The sequence below is a fragment of the Pyrgilauda ruficollis genome, unplaced genomic scaffold (genome assembly GCF_017590135.1).
Source record: "Pyrgilauda ruficollis isolate IOZ18807 unplaced genomic scaffold, ASM1759013v1 scaffold3, whole genome shotgun sequence".
Lineage (NCBI taxonomy): Eukaryota > Metazoa > Chordata > Aves > Passeriformes > Passeridae > Pyrgilauda > Pyrgilauda ruficollis.
The window spans coordinates 24,378,289-24,389,736 of record NW_024524377.1 but is presented as its reverse complement, the minus strand read 5'-3'; the positions used below and the strand labels follow the sequence as shown (position 1 = coordinate 24,389,736).

Here is an 11,448-nt window from a genome sequence, read left to right as displayed (position 1 = left end):
TAGGGGAGCTCACAGGGACAGAGATAACGGGGGCTTGAACCCGAGGACGAGGCAGAAGCTCCGGGTGTTTGACAGGCAGGCCACCGAGTTCAAACATGACGCAATCTCGGAGACTGCTGCACATTTTTTTCTTGCTGTTACAGGCGTTTTCTGTGAATCCTGAGCTCACGCCTCCCTCCTGACAGCCTCTCTCACAAACAGCCCGCATGGGGTGGGGGAGCCGTTCGCGGCCTTCCCGGGAAGGTCTAGCGGGGCCTTCCCCTCCTCACGGAGCCGCCCCTCGCCCGCAGCTCCAACCCGCGGCGGTGCCCTCGGCCCGCGCCCCCTCCCTCAGCCAGCGGAGCTCCGCCCGCGGCCCCGCTCTGCCTACCTGGAGCCACCTCTATGGTGCGGGGCGGAGCCGGGCGGCGGGGGCGGCGCGGCGGGACGGGCGCCCGGGCCGGCGGCTGCAGCGACTCCCCTTTGTGTCTGGAGCCGCCCGTGCTGTTGGGGCGGGCGGGCGAGAGGGGGCGCGGGCGGCGGAGCTCCGGCCCTCGCTCGGCTCCCGCCCGCAGCCGGCGGCGGGCAGGGGAAGGAGGCGGAGCGGCCCCTCGCCGGCGAGCCCGGCGCGGGGGGAGGAAGGAGCTGGCAGCGCGGAGAGGCTGAGCGGAGACCGGCGTGAGGAGGCCGGGCTAGGCTGCCCAGCGCTGTGGAAACTCGGGGCGGGAGGCGGAGGAGGGGAAGGGCCTTCGCCCGCGGAGAGCAGCCGGGCGCGCTCGCAGCTGGAGCCGCCGAGGAGGGGCCTCCCCGCCCCGGGCTCCACCTTTGTCGGGGTGGCCGGGGGTGGCGTCGGTGCTGCGGCGGGGGCCGGGGCAGCGCGGAGGAGCCCGCCCGGCGCGGGAGGCAGATGGGCCGGGATGCAGCCGCAGCCCTCGCCGTGAGAACAGGGGGCCTCGCCGCCGCCTTCCCCGGAGCGTGAGGCAGAGGAGGGGCGGCCAGAGGACAGAGACCTTTGCCGGGATGGGACGCGCCGCCGCCGTGAGCCCCTAGCTCGCTCTCCGCGCCCCGGCCGGCCCGCAGGGCCCGCGCTGACTGACACCGCTGTGGGCGCGTCTGGATATGTTCCCTTCCCAACCGGGCGCTTTCTTCGATGTCGTGAAGCTGCGTGGGAAATAGCCCGGTTCCCAGCGGGGTCGGGAGCGTGCCGCCGTCCTCCCCGGCGGGGGAGATGCCGCGGGGCTGGGAGGCAGAGCCAGGCGCTTCCCCCGTGTCCGCTGAGCGCTGCCGGCTCCCGAGGCATGAAGGCGGGCGGCTGTAATGGAGTAAGAGCGAAGACGGCTCCTCTCATCTGCCATTTGCCCTTCCAGACGGGATTGTAAACCGAGAGAGTTAAGGAAGGCTGTGCGAAAGCAGAAGGAATTTCCTCTCTTCGGGGTTTGGCTTTTTTTTTTTTTTTTTTACCCCCCTTTTTTTTCCTCCTGCCGGCTCGAACCGCGGCTTGCCCAGGTATGCCTGCCTCACTGCAGCACCTTGTGCTGGTGCTCCTGCTCTCCAGTGCCACCCTGCTGCTCGGCACTGCGGCTGGTGAGTAGCCACCGGGTGCGAGGAACTGGCCATTTTGGCAGCGGGAAGGGGGTGGGGTCCGCTGGTATTTGGGCACATCTGTGCCTCCTTGCAAAGTGGTGTGCATCTATTTCAGCGGCGAAGCCTGATAAAAGTTTTGAAATCCTGATACGTTAAGTGTCTCGGGGAATAAAATCTGCTTTATTGTGTAAATGAGCTCGACCTGCACACTCAGTAAGAATGCTTTGCTTAGATCTGCATCTCTTGTCTAATAACTTACTTCAGTTTTGGAAATATATATAATCTTTTTGTTTTGCATACCTCGCCCTTTGTAAGGTAATGCAGGAATTTTTAATATATATTTTAATCGTCAGCAGAGCTGTGCCTGTTTCGCTGTGGGATCTTCGGGCACAGCCATTTTTAATTTTATCAGCATCGGTGCTTCTCGAGGCCTTACACATGTGCTGTAGTTTTGTAACAGAATTACTGTAATGTGTATTTTTTTTCCCCTGGAGAGATCTGAAGCAAATATGGAGCTATTTCTTTTGTCACTTGTGATTATAGAACACAAAATAACACTATTAAGAAATGCTGAAAGGTCTTGAAGGGTACTAATTTTTTATAACAAGAAGTTGGAAGCAGAAATGCTAAGAGCATCCTTAGTCATAGTATATTTGGACATCCTTAGTATATTTGGACACTGTAGTCCTATTTTTAATTGCCTTCGGAAGCTCAGTGTTAGATATGCAGGGTGTTGGAAAAGAGATGCGTGTTGGTCTGGCAACCTTTGCTTTTCTGTCACGGTGACAGATTAACATGTTGGAGCCTTCGAGTGTAACCCAGCTTTGTTAGGCAGGAATACCAATTGTTCTTGCAGTATGCATTTTCCAGCACTTTTGGAAGACTCCTACGACTTTTCTGTCGTTTTACTGATCAGGATCCAATCTGCAGTGCTTGCTTTTCTTTGTGATATTTTGTAATCTTCTGGATATAGTTCATAAGTGAATCTTCAGACGAAAATTGCTGAATCTTGCTAAGATGACCCAACAAGCTGATGGTGGTTTCCATGTTATATTTCAGTGAGGTCTTAAAATTAATTTGTTAAAGTTGAAGATACTTGGTGCCATTATTAGGAAAATCCTGTAAATGACATATGTTTAGGAAATTTCTACATCTATAGTCCCTGATTTTCTTGCTTCTGCTTACTAAGAGGTCTCTTTCAGGAAGATTCATAAATGAAAAGCTTGATGTTCCCTGTATCATCCTGACCTTTGACTGCCATTATTTTAGATGGATGTCTGCAGCGTCTCTCTGTGGTCGTTTCTGAGGAGTGTTTTTGGTTTATTCCCCTCTTTTTTTTTTCCTGGGAGAAGGGACTTCTGAAGGTCAAAAATCTTGGTGTTAAAAGCACATATGAATCAAGAATGCTCAGCATCTCAACTTTTCTTTCAAATGTATTTTTTAAAAAAGTGTAGGCTTTTTTTTGCCTTTGTGAAAACTTCGGTGAGTTGGTAATTTCTGTGCCCTGATGAAGAAGGGTTACTGAAGGAGCCACTACAGATTTGTACCAGGCCAAGGGCTGGGCAGGTGCTGTAAGAACCCATTTGCACGGTTTACCCAATTCACTTCAATTCTGACCTGGCAACAGCATTCCCAGTATTTCAGTTCTGCCTTGTTAAAAGGGTATTAACGATGCCAGCTTGGTCGGTTGGTTTGTGAATAGGAACCTATTTTCCCATTGTGATTTATTTCTTAATTGTGAAATTTTAACAATTCACATTTTAAAAAAACTTGGTCATAATCCTCTGTAAAAGTAATTACATGGATGATTTGAGCTTTAGTTAAGGAAGCTAATGGCTGATTTTAAGTTTACACTGCATTTCAGAAAAAAATGTCTATACATGGGGAAGCTACACTAATGTGTAATTCTGCCCTTTTATGTTCATGAAAGAGCCAACACTCTTTCTTCTCTTCCCCTCCCCCAAAGTACGAACTGTATGCTCCCATCAGGGTGAAAATGCTGCCTTTGTAGCTTTGAAACCCCTATTAATTCTTTCTTCTGATTAGTGAACAGATACTATATCTCAGCAGTGTATAGAATTGAGTGCCTATAAATGCAAAATCATGACATCAGGGGGAAAGTATTTTGATAACAGGTTTTTAAGTTTCTGTCTGGAGGAGAATATCTGGACCTCTCTGGAGAGAGCTCCACAAAGACCTGGCTTAGTATGGACAGGAAAGGGAAGATAAAACAATGAATAAAGGAGATGACACAAAAAATCTTACCGTGGGGTTGTGGATGATAGTTCCACTCATAATCTGGAATATGAATGAAGCAAGAAGGTGGTTCTTCCTTCCCCTTTCTAATTGAAGATATAATAAAGAACTAGTTCTAGATGCAGAAATATGTGCTGATTATTAGGAGGAAAAATATTACTGGCTTCCTCCATAAAATACAGATCTTAACAGTTATCTGATAAGTCTACATTTAAATAATGCATTAGTCTTTGTAAAGAGAAGTGCTTTAGTGAGGACATTTTACTGACAGCAGTCTTGGGCAGAGGTTTAAAAAGCAGTATTGGGCAAAAATGGTTTACAACACTTTGTTCTTTATTTTTCAAGTTATTTGAAATACGTATTTCTAAATATTTTGTTTAGAACTGTGAGACATATATAAATGTGTCTTTATATTGTAGAGGATTCTGGTGGGTTAGTCATGAGGGTTTGTGCTTGAAGAGGTGGTTGGTGAACCTTTGAGCTGTTCCCCGGTATTGCAAAATAATTTTGTTTGGGTGTTCGTATGGACCAGATATTAAAGATACAATCTTTCCTCATTTCACTTGCTTACGTTCTGTGATATGCAATACTGAACCACTTTTCCTTCTGAATACATGTCCAGGGTAGACAGCATTCCATTGTCTAATGTGTATATTATTTGCAGAAAGTATAAGGTGAAAATTAAAGCAAACAGAATATCCTTTTATCTTTGGGAGTATTTGCATAGTTCTGTATCTGTGCGGTTCAACAGGGCTGCAAAAATTAAAGCTTGAAAGGAATTGGATAGAGATTGAATTTTTTTTTAATGATAATTTTAATTATTAATTAAAATGAGTGAGCTGTAGCATCTTTATCTAATTCTGTCTTGCTCGTTTAAGTTACTTTAGTATCTCAACATAATTTGTCTGAAATGTGAATTGGCTGAAATGAGGAATAATCTCCTTTGGATATTCAACTTAGTTCTTCTAATTCGGTGTTTCAAATTAGTAACTGACCCTGTGTATCTTGCATATTAAACAATGGGGTTTTTTTTAAACTTACCTGCACCCTGATTTCTACTTTTTAAAAGAGCTACTCCCATTGTTTATGTTTTTTTTCAAATGTAACCTAAAAATTCTGTTTATTTTTCTGTTTGTGTTGGGAGCCCTCTCAGAAATCTGAGCCTGGGAAATGGGAGCCAGGCTGCTGGCTTGAGGTGCGCACTGGTGTGCCTGGAGGATAACCACAGCACGAGTGCAGCCTGGACACCAGGCTGGGCCTGCACGGGCTGCGTGCTTGTGTGAAGAGATTGTGGAGCTGTGCAAGCCCAGGGTTCTGCACAGAGCCTTCACCCTGCTGGCAAGAGCCTTTTTTCCATTAGGTAAATCAGCCTGTATGAACCTCTGTGATATTTTAACTCAGGTGCTTCCAGTTCCCAAGCAAACTTCAGTACTGGGACACTGCACTGTGCAGTGTCGGCACAGCCGGTGAGGAGATGGAAGCTGTGCTCACCTGGTGGCCAGAGAACCCAAATATCAAGCCCTGTGACATTACACAGATACCTTGCTCCAGTGTGAATGGTTTCACCCTCAAAGGAACCATGTGTAAAAAGTTCAATTGTCTCAATTGCCTCAAAAGGCTCAATTGCCTCTCCTTCTCTGATGAAGGCAGGCCAACCTCACTTCACCCTGGACAAAGAGGGGAGCGTAACTCTATTTCTTGAAATTATTCTTACAGTGAAGTTTGTTGAAGTGGTTATTTTGATGGCATCTCCCTAGCACTTATTACAAATATCTGTAAAAAAATATTTGTTGACTTCTATGTTGTTGCTCCCCTTCCTTTTTATATTTCATTAAGTATTTATCACTAGTTTGTATAGTCAGTGGCATTGTTTCCTTGGTAGATACCATTTTTCTCTGCCTTTCTCACTGGAGAGACAAGAAAGTTATATTGGGGTCTTCAGAAATGTTTTATTCCTAACAACAGAGTGCATGGTACTGGAGCTGCATTGTGTTTGGACTCAGTCTGGCTGTGCTATGAATATGTGCTGTCATTTTCTGGGCAGAATACAACTTTATAGCCAGGGCTGCGAGCTGATTGTAAAGTTTCATTTGGAACAAAATGTTTACGCCCTGAATAAAACAGGCTGGGTGATGATTTAGGTTGGGTAGGACTGGAATCTGTGCATAGCTTACAGGCAGTAACTATTAATTTTATTGAGATTGTAGACTTAGTGGAGCTACTCACTGCTTGATTTTGAATTTAAGAGTAAGTGAAATGCAGGAACTGTTCCCCAAAAGACGTAACATTTCAGTATGCAAACTGATTTTCTGCAGTGTGGATTTTATGGTGTTTTGTTTTGGGGTTTTTTTTTGTGGCGATTTTTTGGTTGATTGTTTTTTACTTGTTTGTGGTTTTTGGTGGTGTGGTGTTTTTTGGGTATTTTTCCCTCATTTTTTTTCTGAAGCATAAGTTCACAGAAGCATAAGGCTGGAAATTGTTTCTCTGTTTCCTCCATGGCCTGGTTGTGTAAGTACAGATAATAATGTCTGTCTAACATCTCTAAAATCTCCAGTGAAGAGGGATTTCACAGCCTGTCTAGGTAGTCTGGCCTGTTACAGTGCTTAATTATCATGTTTTTCATAATGCAACAGTAGTAGATTTTTTTTTTGCCTCTTTTATAATGCAAGATTGTTTAAGATACACCATAACTAATATGTGGCAATCCACCTGAAAATGTAGGGTAGTGTACATACACAGGCAATTGCCAGGGAATACCGGTTTAGATAAGTTCCTGTGTTTAAGCTTAGTGTCTTGACCTCGGCTGCAGGAATTTGTGATGAAAACCTTGAGTTGACCATCAGTGTTTTAAAATGCAATTTTGCAGTTTTTAAAAATTTTGAGAACTGTGCTCTTCCCAAAACTTCGATTCCTGATGGTGCTTTCCTGACTGGAGATGTCTGTTAATGTGTTAATTGCAGAGCTGGGAGCTGGGCTGAGCAGCTGAGAATCTGATAGGAGAGGTCAGTCAGGGGGTGTGGTGAGCAGGAAGAAAGGCTGGGACAGGAGAGCTTTGAAAGGATGAAGGATTGGGTCTGGTTTGCTGTGGGATGAGAACCAAGGCGTATTAGACAGCCAGACAGAGATAGTGTCTGAACATTTGTCAGACTTGCTCGGAGAATGAGTGGAATGAACCTTTTGCACTGGGAAGGGAGGGAAAGCATAGTTACAGGTAGCAGTTTGGAAGATCTCTGTTCTTTCTTGTGAGAATGAATGAGACACACAGTCATTCAGATGATGCCTTTACCCTTCTCTTTTTCCCTCAGTCTTGTAAGTTTCGAAACCACGAGCTTTTGGGTGGTGATGGCATTTTGTTTCAAGTCACTGGGATGTGTCAGTTTTGTCAGTTGCCTTACTGAGTTTGCATCGAATCGTGTGTTCTGTTTTGAACTGTAAATGTGTCTACCTTTTGCATCTCTTAGTACTCTGTATTCTCTCTTTGGTTTCTGTGAGAGAGGGAAGGAAGGAAAAATAGGCATTATGGACCCAGAAGACTGACATCTGTGAACCCTTCTGTCTCCACCTCTAACTCCGTAATCTGCTAGCCAATTTCAACCATATGTGAAAGATGAGAAAAGTCTCAAGAGATTAATTTGCTACCATTTTCATGAAAAATTAGGAACTGAATAGAGGAAAAAGTTCCAAGGTAGAGGTTTTTTCAAGGGAAAAGAGGAGCATAACTCAGCCCAGGATGTGTTTGTGCATCCACTGCTCTGGACTATGCACAGAATATTTTTTTTCCTGTTCACTTGGCATGCTGTAGGAGATCTGGGAGAGAATGAGGGATCCCTTCTGTGGGAGATGTGGGAGTTGGCTAAGAAGTGTGGGAGAAGAGTCACATTTCTAGGCAATTAGTTTGCTGCTTGTGGAACAACTGGTGTTTCTGAGACAATTTAGTAGCCAATTTTTTCGACTGAACTTGCAAAACAATGCCTAAATCGTTTTACTGAATGCCTATCATCCATTTATGAACTTCACAGCGTGTATGAGTAATTTAAATGGTATGTATTGTTTTTCACACTTTCAAAACTGCGTTTAGCTGATTGTCCTGTGTATATTCTGTAGTTCAGATATCCCACACATCAAGCTTCCTTATGATCTTCTTTTCAACAGTGCTGTAATCAGGCTTTTCCAGTGGTCCCTTTGAATGTTTTTGTAATGCATATATTTATACTTGCTTCAGTCTGTGAAATTCATGAAAAGTAGTTTTGTTATTTGTTGAAGCAGGAGTAATGGGCAGGTATGTACTGTCACCTTCTGGGCTGGAGCAAGTGGCAGACAATGACATTGGCACAGTGGTACAGGGAACCTTGCATTACCTTCCCCACTAACAAGTCAGTACAGAAGCTCTTACTATTATGTCCAGCCAAAAGCTGAGATTTATACTGCTTCTTCTACTGTATGTCCTTTGACTGTTTTGAGTTGTAAGCAGGATGGGTGTAAGAAAAGATGGGTAAGAGGCTTTTTTGGTTTTATTTGGTGGTGGTGAGATGGCTGTAAGTATGATCATAGGTCACTTATGTTAATTGGGCTCCTTAGTTTATACATTGGAGAATGCAGCACCTAATTAATATCAAAGTGTTGGGCGTTGGCAGTGTCATCTCAAGCTCGTCATTCTTGGCATGAAGTGCACTTCCCTCTGCATAAGTCACAAAGGTCAGGTTTACCTGGTGTGAGAAGCTTTAATGTAGTTCAGGGACAAGAACAACTGACTAAACATGATCTACTGCTCTTGCTTTTCCCTTATGAGATTTCCTCAGTTTGGTTTGGTTTCTGTTAAAAATAAAACATTTTATTTGTACAATTAAAGCAGCAGATACTTGATACAAGACTCCTAGACCATCCATGTTAAAGAACCTTAATTAGATTTCCCAAGAATTAAAATCAATCCACAATCCTTTGTTAGACTTCACAAACTTGTATCAGGAAAAATAGTGGGTTTTGATACCATTAAACCTATTTTCTCTAATAGTGATTATATTAAATAAATGATCTCACAGTAGTATGCTTAGTTATCCACTGTAAAAAACTGCTTGCTTTTGTTAGTGGAGTGATTCTGTTGTAGTCAGATTGTTGCTGAATGTACTTAAAATTATTCCTTCCTTTTGATGCTGTCCTTCAGAGGGAAGTCAGTAAAGCTGATTTCTTTGGGAGGCTTAGTGTTCCTATACCTTCCAAGCTGCAAAAATCTTGGTGTGGACATATTTTTTTGCAGAAGATAATGTGCTGTATGCTGTGAATTTTTGTCAGTCTTTTTATTTGTTTAAAACCTAAACACTAGAAATAGTTTTCCTATATTTATTTGTAGAGAAGGGACTTAGCTGAAAAGTAAGATGTTTTAAAATTATTATCAGTTCTTAAATATAAATTTTTATTATATTTACCTGTCTGAGATATGAATGGTATGTAAAACCAATATAGTAAGGTGAAGAAAACTAAGGTTGTATTAGGAAAATTGTAGCAGCTGTCTTTTTAGTTAGACAGTGGCACTGCCGTATATATGCAAAGCAGGCACTTAGCCCAAGAAGAAGCCTTCTGTATTAAAATAATTTCAGTTGCAATCAGAGAATGATAAAAGGAACCCTGTAATGAAGTTCGTCTGGATGCCACCACGGTGTTGGTTTCTTATGTTTGCATGCTTGAAGTTCTTCTCCTTTATTTCTGGCTGTGATGGGCCGGGCCGGGGAGCTGCAGCCGGAGCAGCTGCCGCGACCGAAATAGCCAGGCGGGCGCGGGCCGGGAGCTGTAACAGGAGCCGGGCACGGCTCTGCTCCCGGCACTGCTGCTGCGCCGCTCGGCTGAGAAGTGGAAGAACTCGTTCCAGCCTTCTGTGCTATTCTTGCTCGGCTCTGCAGGCAGGGATGAATGACTCAGTGAATTTAAATGAGTGAAAAAAGATGTGGAAACAGTAGGGTAAATCGTTCCTCATCCCCACTGCGGTGTTATTTGGATCTCTAAACTTTTTCATGTAGAAAAGATGCAAATTTTCAATTCTAATGTGTATGACATAGGTACAGTGAAGATGAATTGTATAACATTCAGGTATATATGGATGTGTGTGTATCTGTGTGTATCCTTATTCGCTCACTATGTTACCAAAATTCCAGCCTACCAGTATGTTCTGCTGCTAAAACCTAATGTTGTAATATTAGCAAATTTAATGTTTGCATGGCGTTCTTAATTTCCAAAAAGTCCTCATAAATGGCTTATTTTTTGGGATGGATAAGCTTTAAGCTTATTAATTACATCCAGATTCTATCAGGACCTGTTAAATAATTTCTCTTTTAGTTATGCTAAGATGAATCTGACCTAATTAAATTTTAGTTAAATTTAATCTGTAGTAGTTAATGCTGTTGCAGCAGAACACAATTATTTGGTCACAGTTTTTTTCTCATTGTTTTAGCCAAGAATTTCAAATCTAGTAAATATTTTTCCTGATTTTTTCCGTACAGACTTAGAAATATCTGAAGTGGCAAATAGAGAGGCTTTGTTGTCTTTTATTGTTTCCTGTCAGAGAAGTAGTACCATTAAGGAACCGGTCAGCAAATTTAGCTTCCCTTATTTTGAGAAATACTGGAATAGAATATTTGTATGCAAAACAAATAACCCCCTAATTATTATTTTACTAATCTGTATGTGGACTGTATAGCTACTTAAAACTGAAGGTGTGGTCTTTGGGCACAGGAATACACAGTCTAAACATGACATCACATAGTAAATTAATTTTAAAAATGGGGAGAAGGGGGATTGTTTAAAGTAAGTGATACAGTAATAATATAAAGTATACCCTAAAGTAGTGATACAGTAATAGTAATAGTATAAAGTAGTGATACAGTAATTATATAATAACTCAAACAACTTTGTGGTTTCACTTGGAGAATGTAAGAATATTTTTTTCTTATTTTGCAATGTGCAGAGGAAAAAATCAGTGAGGTCCTAAGACACTTGAATAATAAATGGTGCCATAATATATAAGACTGGTAAGAATATTGTGAGCAGGAGTCGCTTCACCGAGGAAATCTAGGGATATTTAAGAGGGAATGTACTGAAAGGGATGTTGCATTGAGTTCTGTTGAGGAATGGAAGAGTTAAATGTGGAAACAACTATTCAGATGTTATGTACTTTGAAGTAGTCATCAAAACAAAGTCTTTCATCTTGAAGAAGTGAAGGTCTGCAAATATTGTGAAGGAAGCAAATATCGTCAAAGTGATATCATGGCCAGCAACTTGATTTTCTTGACTGGTTTTGGAAGAGTGGGAGAAGGGTTGGCAACAAAAGAGCTGAGCTGAGAACATAATAAGGCATGCAGAAAAATAAAGAATGGGCTTTTAATGTGGTATAAACAAAACTGGGAACAGACTTGGTGATCCAATAACGAGGGAAGAAGATAGGTGGAAAAAAAAAAGCTCTGCAGTTAATTAAGGTTGTCATTAAACACCGGGAGACCCATTGTGAAGAAGAGTGAATTTTGTGTAGCACCAGGGCAATGTGCATTGTCCTCTCACTCCTGGATGCCCTGTTTCAGAAGGAAGCTTCACTGGCTAAGTGAGAAAGCATCTGAAATTGCCAGCAAATCCAGAATGTGCCCT

The 11,448-nt window shown here is 43.0% G+C and overlaps 1 protein-coding gene across 3 annotated transcripts in view; it reads left to right on the top strand.

The window, feature by feature from the left end:
- Positions 1–1,322: 1,322 nt before the first annotated feature.
- Positions 1,323–11,448, top strand: part of BMPR2 (bone morphogenetic protein receptor type 2) — a 105,719-nt gene continuing 95,593 nt past the window's right edge. For 2 of the 3 annotated variants that reach the window (XM_041472811.1, XM_041472810.1), the window contains exon 1: positions 1,323–1,563. In XM_041472811.1, coding sequence (XP_041328745.1) covers positions 1,488–1,563 — 76 coding nt within the window. In that variant the 5' untranslated portion in view covers positions 1,323–1,487. Of the gene's footprint in view, positions 1,564–9,828; positions 9,901–11,448 lie in introns of those variants that run through there. The other variant, XM_041472813.1, reaches the window with a different exon arrangement.